Here is a 13,896-nt window from a genome sequence, read left to right as displayed (position 1 = left end):
ATTGGATCAGTATTTATCCTTGGTGTACGAATGGACTTTGGGAGCCCATTCCACATAGAGGGATGCTCTCTCAGCCTATTTTAAAGCAATGTGAAACAGCATGGGTGAAAATAGATGCAATAGTACATACTCAAAATGCACCTAACACATCCTAGGCACTCTAGATGAATGGGAGGGAATAATATAAATGATAAACTCATTTCCTCCTACAGCAGTTAATAAACACTGTCACCATCTTCATTATTCAAATGGCAGACTGAGACACAAAACAAGAAATAACTCGCTCTGATCACATTGCTAGTAAGAGCTTGTGTCTGACTCCAGCTGGTGAACTCGCAGGATCCACTCTTTTTACATTGCACTGCCTTCAAGCATGGCCAGTTAATTGAGACTTCCTTCCATCTGCATAAAGATAATCCAGGAAACGATCTAGATGGGTGTGAAAGGCTACTTTGTATAATGCACAGCCCCCATTTTAATTCTGACACCAATGATGAAAAGCATATTCAAAGCTTTTTGCAACTTTAAGACGAGAGACAGCCTCTTAGAGTCTCCACATTCTAGTATGACTATGTTCATGTTTAAACATGTCTATATCTATAAACAATATTGTAAAAGAGATTTATTATACCTCGATGAGATGTCTCACTTGTGAGATGAGAGGGGCAGAAGGTGAGCTGAGTCTGACAAAACTGGTCTAGAAGCCAGACATACTGACGGTCATTGGTTTTGTTACCTTGGTGCTAACTTTGAGAGCTGACTTAAACATTACTCAGCCTCAGTTTTGATTACAATTCCCTGAATTTGACAGCTTCAGGCAGTCAGAAGGAGAAAGGAGATGAGAAAGGGAGCTTTGGTCCCATTTATAACACTGGTAACATCTCTCATTAATTTTAAGTCTGTATTCGGGACAAAGTGGTTTATTTTACTGAGAAAAGTCATCCCTGGAGAGAACGTGAAGGAATGCAGAAATACTGATAGGTGTTCAGCGTTCTAAAATGAATGGATTCTAAAGTAACAAGTCAACAAAATTGATAGTAATATTTGGAGGAAAATATGTACATTATTGTTAATGTGCTTTTCCTTTGAAGGCGAGGGTAGTATAAAAAGTATAGGAAGGGACATGTCTATGACCACAGTGGTGTGATATCTATCTGATCATGGCAACTAAGCTCTGCTGAACTTGGTTAATTCTTGGGTAGAAGAAAAGGGAACAAAATCTATTATATTTCCCCAGCAGATAAATTTGTTTTTAGATTATATGGGTATTGGAAAATTGTTGAGCTCCTAGGAAGGTGCTGTAACTTGCTGTTATTCCTTGAAGAAAAGACTATTCAAAAATAAGAATGAATCTGATTTTTCTCAATTGCAGAAAACTCAAACAGGTAAATCAATTCTTTTCATATCTTTGAAAATGTTATGATATATTACAAAGAAATATTAGAATATTTTGATACTATAAAATAGGTTAAATAGTATGAAATATACATTGCACCAAAATTACATTAAAAATCTGTGAAAATGGATGTCAGATCCACTGTGCTTTCAAATATATTTGAGTTATATTAACTTTTTATCTGTCTAATTTTTGTTTCTGCATTTTAATAAGATATAACCTAAGCAGTCAAAGTGCAAAACAGTTTTGGGGGGGGGTTTAAGAGACAGGGTTTCTCTATATTGTTTTGGAGGCTGTTGGTCCAGCCCGGCCTTGAACTCACAGAGATCCACCTGCCTCTGCCTCCTGAATGCTGGGATTAAAGGCGTACGCCACTACCGCCCAGCACAAAACTGTTTTTTAACATTATGTCCATGGTGCTATTAGGAAAATGTTCATTAACAAAGCAAATTTTGCCCTTTTACTGTTTTCCCAAAGCTTATAAAAACCCAGATTCAGTACATACAGAAATGCTCAAATACATTGTAATTCACATGTTAAATTTGTAAACTAATAAACACACACACATACTATATGGATTGTCATTTATTTTCAGGATAGCATTAAAAATCATTTTAATATGCATAATGGAAATAAAACCCTTGTATAGTAGAAAACTTCATGTTTTCCAGAAAAAAAATCAAATTCCTGAAACAAATGCCTTGAATTAAATCAACAGCCATGTGCAAATGCCCTGGTGTGAAAAGCTCTGAGGCTTCTTCTTCTTCTCCTCCATGTTCAAAGTAAAAAAACTGCAATCCGTTTGTCTGAGAACAGGATAATATCTCACTGCGTTCAGAACCGTTGCTAAGGAATACCTGCAACATCAGTTTAGTCACTAGGTCTCGTCTACCTACAGCTGGGTGCTCAGCAAAGAGACAAATAGTAATATATATATATATATATATATATTTTACAAAACTATATATCTTGCTGCATATGTGTGTGTCTAGCTTTTCAATACTTTAGCTTTTTAAAGTAATTGCTATCTACAAACCAAATCATGTGTGACTAGTGTCAGCAATCATTTACTACTCTATCTTCATTCCTGTTCCCATCTCATTTTTCAAAGCAAAATTTATCTTGTCCCCTTAGATTATATTTAGAATTTAGCCTTAACAGCAATAGGTGGTATTGTTTTGGGAAGAAATTCATTTTATTACCAAAACGCAAAGCTGATACTCATTGGTCACACTGTCACACTTACATCCTTGGGAGATAGGCCAATAACTGCAGTTTGCATTTCATTTTCTGATATTGGTGCTTAAACTGGTACTGTGTAACTCCACACACTTCCCTCTCAACCATAGCCATCACACATGGTGACTTTTTCATACAGCACATTTTGATCATGTTTTTCTTCTCCTCTCACTATTCCTTCCTGTCCCTGCCACCTTCCTTCCCTCCAAACTTCGTGTTCTTTCTCTCTTTCCCTGATTTTGACATACTTTCTCAAGAAGAGCTCTAGGCTCACAGCCAAAATGAAGAAGGAGGAGGAAGAGGAGGAGGAGGAGGAGGAGGAAGAGGAGGAGGAGAAGGAGGAGCAGGAGGAGAAGGAGGAGGAGGAGAAGGAGGAGGAGGAGGAGGAGAAGGAGGAGGAGGAGGAGGAGAAGGAGGAGGAGGAGATCTATTAAGAATTACCCAGTTTATAACACTACCAGGAAGCAGGCATCACCTCCGGTTTCTTCCAGTTATAATAAGCACAACAAAACATCATTTATATTTGTCTGGATCAGTGTATCCACTAAAAATCTTATGAGGGAGTGCTAGTGCCCACTCCTCCTATTTGTACAATTAGCAGTTAATTTTGTGTAAGAATTCAATGAAGTAATTTAAGACTAACATTCTATGAGAATATATTTAAAATGATATAGTTATAGAAAATGAAAAGAGTAGCGTTTAGTAGTAGGCGACTCTTTCCCAAATAAATGACATCCAGAAACAAATTTACTGTGTGTGAGTTAGCTGTCTGCATGTAAAAACTCTCAAAGATCCCTTGACATATCAATTGCAAATTTATAAAATACAGCTAATAGCAATGCCGTGTTTTTGATTCCCCAAGCCTCTTTCAAGAATTCTTAAGCCCCATGATGAATTAAATCTTCACCCACTCTGGTTGCACACTCAGCTTGAATACACCATGACATTCTTTGTCATTTTTTTTGGTACCTGAATGGTCAGTAGCACACTGTTTAGGGCACCATGTTCTCATTTTTTAGTCACAAGCAAGGATTATAATTGAACCTTGATATGATTCAATTACATGAGGAAATAACAATTCACCATTTGACATTTCTAAGCATTTGTATATGACACACATTGAGTCAAGGCTCCTGGAACTATTTCTAACATTCAAATCAGGAATTATTTATATCTGAAAGTTCTCAGATGCCTACAATTTTTTTGTCTACAATACTTCAATAGATTTGTATTAGTTATCATGCCAAATATGCCCAATGGATTTTTTGTTTGTGCTGAGAATGATTTTTTAAAGCTATGCAAGAATACTTTTTGATGTGAAATCTGTACTAAAGCATTTTGAAGACAACTTTATGGGAACACAGTCAGGCTCAATTATTTAGGTACTGTTCTTGGCTGCATCTGTGTACTAACAGTAGAATCACGTGTCCATATAGCCCACAAAGCCTCACCATTGATTTATTTGCTAACCCTCCTTCACCACTTAGTATCCTGAGTGTTGTTAGTATTATAGGCACACAGTACCACACCTGACTCATATATTCTACATTTCATTGATTTTTACAAATGTTGAAAATTTGAGGTGAAAATGTGGATTTCAGCATAAATCTCCACATAGATTGATATAATAGGAACTAAGGTCGAATAACTTCTTAAATCACTTTAAGAAACATATGACACACTTAAGTGACACTAACAAGGTGACAGAGTCTTAAGGTGATGCTTCAAATTACATAACATTCTGCAATTAAAATTTGTTTTAATGTTAAGGGAAAGCAGGGGAAAGTCTTTGGATTTTAGCTTAGCAAATGAGCTAAATCTAATAGTAAAACCGTTATTAAAATAAAGTATGTGAGGTCAGAGAGAAGGTTCACCAATGATAAATGCAGAAACATGAGTTCAGTTCCCAGCACCCATATCCAGGAGCTCACAAACACCTGTAAGTCCTGCCCCAAGGGCACATACACATGCACACGTGCACGCACACACACACACACACGTGTGCGTGCACACGCGCACGTGCGCAAGTGTGCAGAACTAAAAAAAATAATGAAAACAAATCTTTGCAAAGTATTTTATCCTCAACAAGAGAGATCACAACAGGAAATAATTTAGCTTGTATCATAAAGAACTGCTGAGAAGTCACTAAAATTTGTTAAAATTTACCTATCAGTATGCCACCAAGCTTACATCATTAGTCATTACTAATGCCACTCAATAGTGGAATCAATGTATTCTTAACACACATCTTGTCCTTACAGATGTCACCTGGGCATTGCATTACGAATCGGGAAGGTGTGGTGCTTTATATTGAGAAAGATGTTTCTGGATGAGGTGACATGCACATGATAAAACCTTCACTGCAGGAGTCCACCATTGTAACATTGTATCACATGTGATTACATTATAATCATTTTAGTACAAATGTCAGTGAGCCATGTATGAATTTTACATTGTACTGCCTAAAAAACAGAAAAATCAGAATACTTTGTAACATAACATGTTTGTAATACAAGAAAAGCAAGTGAAATTTAAATTTCATGGTCTATAAATACAGTTTTGTTGGAAGTGGACCACATTCATTTACATACAGCACACTGCTTCTAAACGGAAGAGATGAGTTTCTGGAACAGAATTAATGGCTGACATGCCATCATGGAAGAACATTTACTATCTGTCTCTTTACCCAAAACAACCAAGAATAACTGCATTCTGGCAATAATTTTTTAAGCATGAAAAGCATATTTCAAGCATGAAAATAGAAAATATTTGTGATTAAAACTATGAAAATATAAATAATGAAAATAATAATGTTCATTATTAATTTGTCATATATTTTAATTTATTCTGAAATACAGCAATGTCCAGCCAAACTGTGTCTATTCTAATTCCTGGATGGGATCTACACATTAAAATCCTAAGATGTCAGGCTCTGCAGAAGTGTGATGATTTTGTTTTACCTTTGAACTTTTGGTTGCATATTAGTGGTCTTCAAGTTTCCTAATGTATTTTGTTGCTACTTCATAACTGTAATTGTGCTACTGTTATTAATTATAATGTATATATATGATACACAGAATATCTGATATTTGACCCCAAAAGGGTCACTATCCATGTGTTGACAATCACTCTTCTAGGAGAATTCCTACATGTAGGCATAAATGACATTGATATCAATGGTTTGGAACATTTTAAGAGACTTAATTTATAATTTTACTATTTATTCAATTTATTAGTTGAGATTGGGTTTTACTGTCAGCTGGACTTAACAGTTTTCTATTTCACCCTTCAAAACAGCTGAAATTAGACATATTCCACTGTATCATGCTAATAATTTTATTTACACAAATTTTATTATTGGTAACTTTTAAAATGGTAGGCTAGCAAATGATAATTTTATTTTAGATCCATTGGAACAGAATATAAAATAGCAGATGCCTTGTTGCAGTATTAAGAATTTAAAATGTGGAAATAAATGTGTCATTAGGTAATTAGGTTTCTGTGAATGATCATTGGCTTTGACTGCTGTGAGTGACACGATTTTATTACAATGAATGAACCATATAAGAAACTGGAAATTAGCTAAGAGTCAACATAATCCCCATTGATGCAGAATTACGAAAGACAGAAGAAAAACCCTACTGATATATGCATGTCAGATTAATAAATGACAAGGAAACTGCAGCCCACTGCTAACCATGAACAGCCACGAGGCTTATTTACTTTTCACTTTTACTTTTAAATATAGAATGTAGAAAAGAGGGGCAAACATAGAGGCAGTAGCGGACAGCAAACCAGAGGTCAAATCCACACACCCAAACACATGCAGTGTACCATTGGCTCTCATACTTGTTGCGGAAGAGGGGGTGCTGCAACTCAGCAGCCAGTCTGCTGTGTTTAAAACAGTCATGTTGTCCCCTGAGAACAGGAACAGTATTAAGAGTTCATTGTCTGAAGGTCTGCTGAGTGTACTTGAGCAATCTTCAATGCTGGCACCACTTTCCGACCTGTTAGCAAGACCCTTAACTGCACCGTGTGCCTTCAATGTTTTAGTGTATCAGGTCTGCACTGGTGCACTGGAATACATGTATGAGTCATGAGCTCCCAGTCTTCCTTCAGAGTGCTTGAAGTTTTCAGTCTTACTATCTGTGCTCAGCTTTGGCTTTAATGGCAAATTCTCTTGCTCCTGTGCTTATGACTAAATTTCCCTAAACACTTGCAGTCCCATGTCCATTAATTAGCTGAGATTATAGATGCACGTTTAGAGACAAATAAACAAGGGAAGGTTAATCTATAAAGGGTTTGGTGTAACACATTATTAAATGCAGGGTAGGTTGCAATGCACACGACTTGACAAAGAAAACAGTGGACTTCAGATTAATTGGGAAGGGTGTATCAATCTCACAGATTTATTTAAATTTTAAAAGAAAATATGATGTGGCAAATGCTGATATCTGGCCATATGAGTAGTTTTCTAAGTAAAACAGATGTGCAGAAATTTGACTTTGGTACCTAGACTGAATTTACAAAAATTCAACATAATAGTGAACAACTTACAATAAAATTTTCATATTGTATGTGTGTATATATGCTTAATATCTTTAAATACATATATTTTACACAATTGTATCATATTTTCTGACAAGCTGAATGAATTTCTTAAAATTAATAAAAGAGAATATTTGAAATAACCACTTATTGTTACGATAGGTTGTAGCATAATTATGACCTAATAAAATGAGAAAATTATCTGGAATTACCAATTTTCTTTCATGTAAGTGCTAGACATAGTATTATTCTTTTTCAGAAGGTATAAATATTTTATTGCATTTTACATCAATTTCAAGAAACACCATTTTAACGAAAAATGTTAGAGTAATATTTTTATTTAAAATTTAAACTAAAATATTTAATATGCAAATTTATGCACACATATATGTGATATCTTTTATCCCCAATTTTTAACTTACGTGGAATAATTATAAGGACAAATACAAAGAAGGTAACCTTTTGAAAGTTTCTCAGGACTATCTAGTCTTTATGAATGCTCACAGATTTAAAGGATTCAACTTTCAAGATGAGTACAACACAATAATAGGTGGATATTCCTTGGATATAATTCTGATTATAGTATCAATGGTAGGATAGCTATTTATTAACAACCCATGACATATAATCTTAAAGCAAACCCTTAGAGTCTAGGCATCTTTGTGGTGGCACTTACCTCCTGTCCCATTTGTCGTGACTGAAGTGCTGTTGAGACTGGATTTATCCAGCTTGGAGCCCCCAGGTGTATCACTGCCTCCAACCAAGGCGTGGGGACTCGCTAGGTCTTGCATTTCCATAGATCTGTGAGAATAGGAAGCAGCAGAGATTATACTGAAATTTCAGCAAATCATTTTTTTTCCTTGAAAGCTTTGATTGTTCATGTGTGTCAATGTTAGTACACTGAAAATAGGACTCGGTTCCACAGTGAGTCCAGACTGCATGATATGTTCTGCTGTGCAATCCTACATGCATATACCATGTAATGACACAGATGCCTTCCTGAAATAATTACCTCTGGTACCAACACAGAGAAATAGGGGAAAGGTTTTACTCCCATAACTTGGCACCTCCTGTCATCAACAAAGAAGTAACCAGTAGCTATAAATAAACTGAACTCAAACACAGAAAATTCTAATGACCTTCTTGATCCAGTGACTTAAAAACAAACCTGAGGCTGACAACCAGACTTGTAACACTTCTAACATCCACTCAGAAAGTGGAGACTTTGACATATTTTTGCTACTGAGAATATGCAAGCATTGATATAACTCAATAAATCTGACCTAATGATAACTACAGAAATAAGTTGTTTTCAGTTATACATGGATGACTGCTAAAAAGGACTATGCTGGTCTACAGGTTAAATACTAATAGGACTTTAAATGCAAATCTTATAGAATATGGTATATCTAACCATAATGAGGTAAGATATTTAAGTAAGATATTTAAGACCTCAACCTTTGTAAACTGAATGTTATAGTTCTAGGTAATCTTCTAATATCAGTCAGAGAAAATTTAAAAATAAATGCAAAAACTATGTATAGGACAAAATAATAGTGGAAATAAATCAATTAAAAACATGTGGTATGCAAATATAACGTTGTTTAGTGAGAAATAAAGGGAGGGGCTTAAAAATTTTATGATCTACATTTCCATCTAAGACATTAAAAACAGGAAAATAAGCAAATACCTGTAGGAGGAAACATTAAAGAGAATATTGAAATAGAAAATTATGTGACCAATACAAATAATTTTCAACTCCATAATATCATTAGAGGCAATGTTGGTTTTCAAAGGATGGGAGAATGTAAACATTCTGTCAAAGAACTCAAGGATGAATAAAACTGGTGAATTTCTTGAAAGAGGTCAAACCTGACCCAGTAAAAACTTAGAAAATTTCCAAAGCAATTAGCAGTTGAAGGAAAATCCAGGGATGAGGCTGAACAAAAGGTTTAGACAGGAAAACGCCTGCTCTGCAAGCATAAAGAACTGTGTTCAAATCCCCAGCACCTATGTAAAAGCTGAGTAAGGTAGTCCTTAGCGGTGATGCCAAAGCTTGAGATTGGAGATATGTGATCCCTGAAGTAGTCAGACTACTGGTCAGTTAGTCTGACTAAATCAATGAGCTCAAGGCTCAGGAAGAGAGTCTGCTTCAGGAAATGAAGTCAAGAGTCATCCCAAAAGGCATCTAGAGTCATCCTCTGAACTTCAGGTGCATGTACTCACATAAATAGACCCCCGCCGTGCACATGAACACACCCTCCCACATGAACATATACACAAACAACACAGACACAGGTCACACACAAAAAAAGTTTTAAAAGTTGAAGCAAAAAGAAAACTGGGGATATTCCACTAAGGGATGCTAGCAAACATTTGAGGGAAAATAATGTTATGTAACTTCCATCATCTTAGAATAAGAGGGAATTCTTTTTTATCCTAGATTTTTTAAAATTTAAATTAGAAAAAAATCTTGTTTTACATATCAATCCCAGTTCCCTATCCCTCCTATCTTCCCATGCCCCCCACCAATTCCCCATCCCATCCCCTTTCTGCTTCCCAGGGAGGGTGAAGCCTTCCATGGGGGATCATCAAAGTCTGTTACATCATTTGAGGCAGGGTCCAGGCCCTTCCCCATGTGTCTAAGAGTGTATCCCTCTATGGGGAATGGGCTCACAAAGTCCATTCATACAATAGGCATAAATACTGATCCACTACCAGAGGTCCCATAGATTGCCCAGGCCTCCTAACTGACATCCACATTCAGAGGGCCTGGTTCCAGTCCTATACTGGTTTTTACAGCTGTCAGTCTGGGGACCATGAGCTCTTCCTTGCTCAGGTCAGCTGCTTCTGTGGGTTTCCTCAGCCTGGTCTTGACTCCTTGGTTTATCACTCCTCCCTCTCTACAACTGGATTCCAAGAGTTCTGTTCAGTGCTTAGCTATGGGTGCCTGTTTCTGCTTCCATCAGCTACTGAATGAAGGCTCTAGGATGGCATATAATGTGGTTATCAATCTCATTATAGGGAAAGGGCATTTAAGATAGTCCCTCCACTATTGCTTAGATTTCTAGTTGGGGTCATCCTTGTAGATCTCTGGACATTTCCCTAGTGCCAGATTTCTCTTTAAATCTATAATGGCTCCTTCTGTTATGGTATCTCTTTTCTTGCTCTCCTTTATTCTTCCTCTGACTCAATCTTCCTGCTCCCTCATGTCCTCCTCCCCCCTCCTCTTCTCTCCTTCTCTGTCTCCTAACTTACCCCCCACCCCTTCCCACCCTGTGCTCCCAATTTCTCAGGAGATCTTGTCTCTTTCCCCTTCTCCAGGAGGAGGAAATTCTTGTTTTCCTGTTGTAGAAGAGTGGCATTATGCCCATCCAGAACCAGACAAAGGCAGTTTCAAGAAGAACATCTTGGATTCATACTTATTACCAACACAGCCAAGAGGTTAGGCTACTGTGAACAGAAACCAGAAAGGAAAGGGAAGCTATATTAGGAACAATGTGGTGGTGGGGGGTGATATCCTCTTTAAAATTCATATCTGCTTCAATTACTGTGTTTGTTTTGTAGAAAGTTTTGAAATGTACTGGGCAAATTTCCCAAGATTAAAGGTATAAGTACTTTGCTGGAAATAAGTTAAAGCAGAAGGTGTCTCCCTCTTCAATCAATCAGTTCATGGTTCAGACACTGAACTATCAAGATGGTGGGTTGTCAAGGGGGCAAGAAGTTGAGCTGCTCATGAAGCAGCTACTTTTCAGCTTGTCCCTAGAAGGTTCTAAATGATCAGATCCTTGCCTTAGCCTCCATGTAGCAGAAAGACCTGGGGAAACATTAACAAAGGAAAACCAACACTATGCTTTAGAGTTCATTGAGCTTCCTTACGCAATGTTCAGGAAGCTCTGAGTATTCTGAGGAATCCAGAAAGCCTGTCCCCTAGTGGAGAGAAACCCCATGATATAGAAACAGGCTTGCATATTACCTAAGCTTTAGAATCAGCAGATCATACTTGGAGGTGCATCCATGTAGGGCAATATTGTTTGTACATGTTGCCACCTTCTGTACAACTCTACTGACAGAAAAACAATAGAAGTTAATTATTGGTCTCTGCCCCAAGCAGGACTGTGCACTGTCCAGACAAATGCTTGTGTATATGTGGCTAATTGCATGAGGTACGTTAAAAGAGGCTTGATTCAAGAACGCATCAGAAAAATCATCCATCATGATCAAGTAGGCTTCATCCTAGGAATGCAGGGATGGTTCAACATTAGAAAATCTATTCATCCCAGGAATGCAGGGATGGTTCAACATTAGAAAATCTATCAGCATAATCCACCATATAAACAAACTACAAAAGAAAAAACACATGATCATCTCATTAGATGCTGAAAAATCCTTTGACAAAATCCAGCACCCCTTCATGATAATGGTCCTAGAGCGATCAGGGATAACAGGAACATTCCTGAACATAATAAAAGCAATATACACTAAACCAACAGCTAACATCAAACTAAATGGAGAGAAACTCAATGCAATTCCTCTAAAATCAGGAACAAGACAAGGCTGTCCACTCTCTCCATATCTCTTCAATATTGTATTTGAAGTTCTAGCTACAGCAATAAGACAACAAAAGGAGATCAAGAGGATACAAATAGGAAAAGAAGTCAAGCTTTCACTATTTGCAGATGATATGATAGCTTACATAAGTGACCCGAAAAACTCCGCAAGTGAACTCCTAGAGCTGATAAGTGCCTTCAGCAAAGTGGCAGGATAACTCAAAAAAATCAGTAGCCCTATTATATACAGATGATAAAGTGGCTGAGAAAGAAATCAGAGAAACATCACCTTTTACATTAGCCAGAAACATCATCAAATATCTGGGGATAATGTTAACTAAAGAATTGAAAGATCTGTATATCAAGAACTTTGAGTCTCTAAAGAAAGAAATCAATGGAAAGATCTCCCATGCTCTTGGATTGGTAGGATCAACATAATAAAAATGGCAATCTTGCCTAAAGCAACCTGTAGATTCAGTGCAATCCCCATCAAAATCCCAACACAGTTCTTTACAGATCTTGAAAGAACAATACTCAACTTCATATGGAAAAACAATAAGCCTAGGATAGCCAACACAGCAATGTACAAAAAAGGAACTTCTGGAGGCATCACCATCCCTGACTTCAAGTTCTATTACAGAGATATAGTCCTGAAAACAGCTTGGTATTGGCACAAAAATAGACAGGTAGACCAATGGAATCAAATTGAAAACCCTGATTTTAACCCACACACCCATGAACACTTGATTTTTGACAAAGAAGCTAAAATTGTACAATGGAAAAAGGAAATCACCTTCAACAAATGGTGCTGGCATAACTGGTTATTGGCATGCAAAAGACTGCAGATAGATCCATGTCTATCGCCTTGCACAAAACTTAAGTCCAAATGGATCAAAGACCTCAACATAAATCTAACCACACTGAAACTCTTAGAAGTGAAAGTGGGAGATACTCTTCAACGAATTGGCACAGGAGACCACTTCCTCAACATAACACCAGTAGCACAGACGCTGAGATCGACAATTAACAAATGGGACCTCCTAAATCTAAGAAGCTTTTGTAAGGCACAGGACACAGTCAACAAGACAAAAAGGCAGCCCACAGAATGGGAAAAGATATTCACTAACCCCACATTTGACAGAGGGCTGATCTCCAAAATTTACAAAGAACTCAAGAAAAAGTCTCCAAAACACCAAAGTATGCAATTAAAAAGTGGGGGTACAGAACTAAATAGAGAATTCTCAATAGAGAAGTCTAAAATGGCTGAGAGACACTTAAGAAAGTGCTCAACATCCTTAATCATCAGAGAAATGCAAATCAAAACAGCTCTGAGATACTGTCTCACTCCTGTCAGAATGGCTAAAATCAAAAACTCCAATATCAGTTAATGCTGGAGAAGATGTGGAGAAAGGGGAACACTCCTACTGCTGGTGGGAGTGCCGACTTGTACAGCCACTTTGGAAATTAGTATGGAGATTCCTCAGAAAAATGGTAATCAATCTACCACAAAGACCCAGCAACTCCACTCTTAGGCATATACCCAAAAGATGCAATTCATACAAGGATGTCTGTTCCACTATGTTCATAGCAGCATTGTTTGTAATAGCCAGAACCTGGAAGCAACCTAGATGCCCCTCAACTGAAGAGTGGATAGAGAAAATGTGGTACATTTACACAATGGAGTATTACTCAGCAGAAAAATAATGGAATCTTGAAATGCAGGCAAATGGATGGCACTAGAAGAAACCATCCTGAGTGAGGTAACCCAGTCACAAAAAAATAAGCATGGCATGTACTCACTTATATATGGATTTTAGACATGGATCAGGATAGATCCAGTCAGCAATGCCACTGTCAGATAGTCTGGGAAACAGGAAAGGACCTTAGAGAGATATGCATGGTACCCCAGAGAAGAGGAATGAGGCAAGATCTCCTGAACAGATTGGGAACACGGCGGGAGGACCTTCATCCAGTGACTGATGGTAGCAGAGGCAAACACTCACAATTAAACACTGAGCTGAACCCATGGAACCCAGTGACAGAGAGAGAGGAGCAATGAACAAATTAGCAAAGAAGGGCAGGCGAAACCAGCAGACACAGCTGATCTGAACAAGGGGGAGATCTTGGACCCCAGACTGACAGCTGGGAGGCCAGCATGGGACT

General features: G+C 37.4%; 1 protein-coding gene across 8 annotated transcripts in view; it reads right to left on the bottom strand.

Annotated features, from left to right (window-relative positions):
* Eya4 (EYA transcriptional coactivator and phosphatase 4) overlaps positions 1–13,896 on the bottom strand; it is a 243,342-nt gene that overhangs the window by 57,684 nt on the left and 171,762 nt on the right. For all 8 annotated transcript variants that reach the window (XM_040728232.1, XM_040728239.1, XM_040728236.1 and 5 more), the window contains one exon: positions 7,860–7,984. In XM_040728232.1, coding sequence (XP_040584166.1) covers positions 7,860–7,984 — 125 coding nt within the window. The remainder of the gene's footprint in view (positions 1–7,859; positions 7,985–13,896) is intronic.

Source organism: Mesocricetus auratus, unplaced genomic scaffold, assembly GCF_017639785.1.
Source record: "Mesocricetus auratus isolate SY011 unplaced genomic scaffold, BCM_Maur_2.0 Super-Scaffold_100018, whole genome shotgun sequence".
Classification (NCBI taxonomy): Eukaryota; Metazoa; Chordata; class Mammalia; order Rodentia; family Cricetidae; genus Mesocricetus; species Mesocricetus auratus.
The sequence above is the reverse complement of the archived record's forward strand: the minus strand, read 5'-3'. Positions and strand labels throughout refer to the sequence as shown.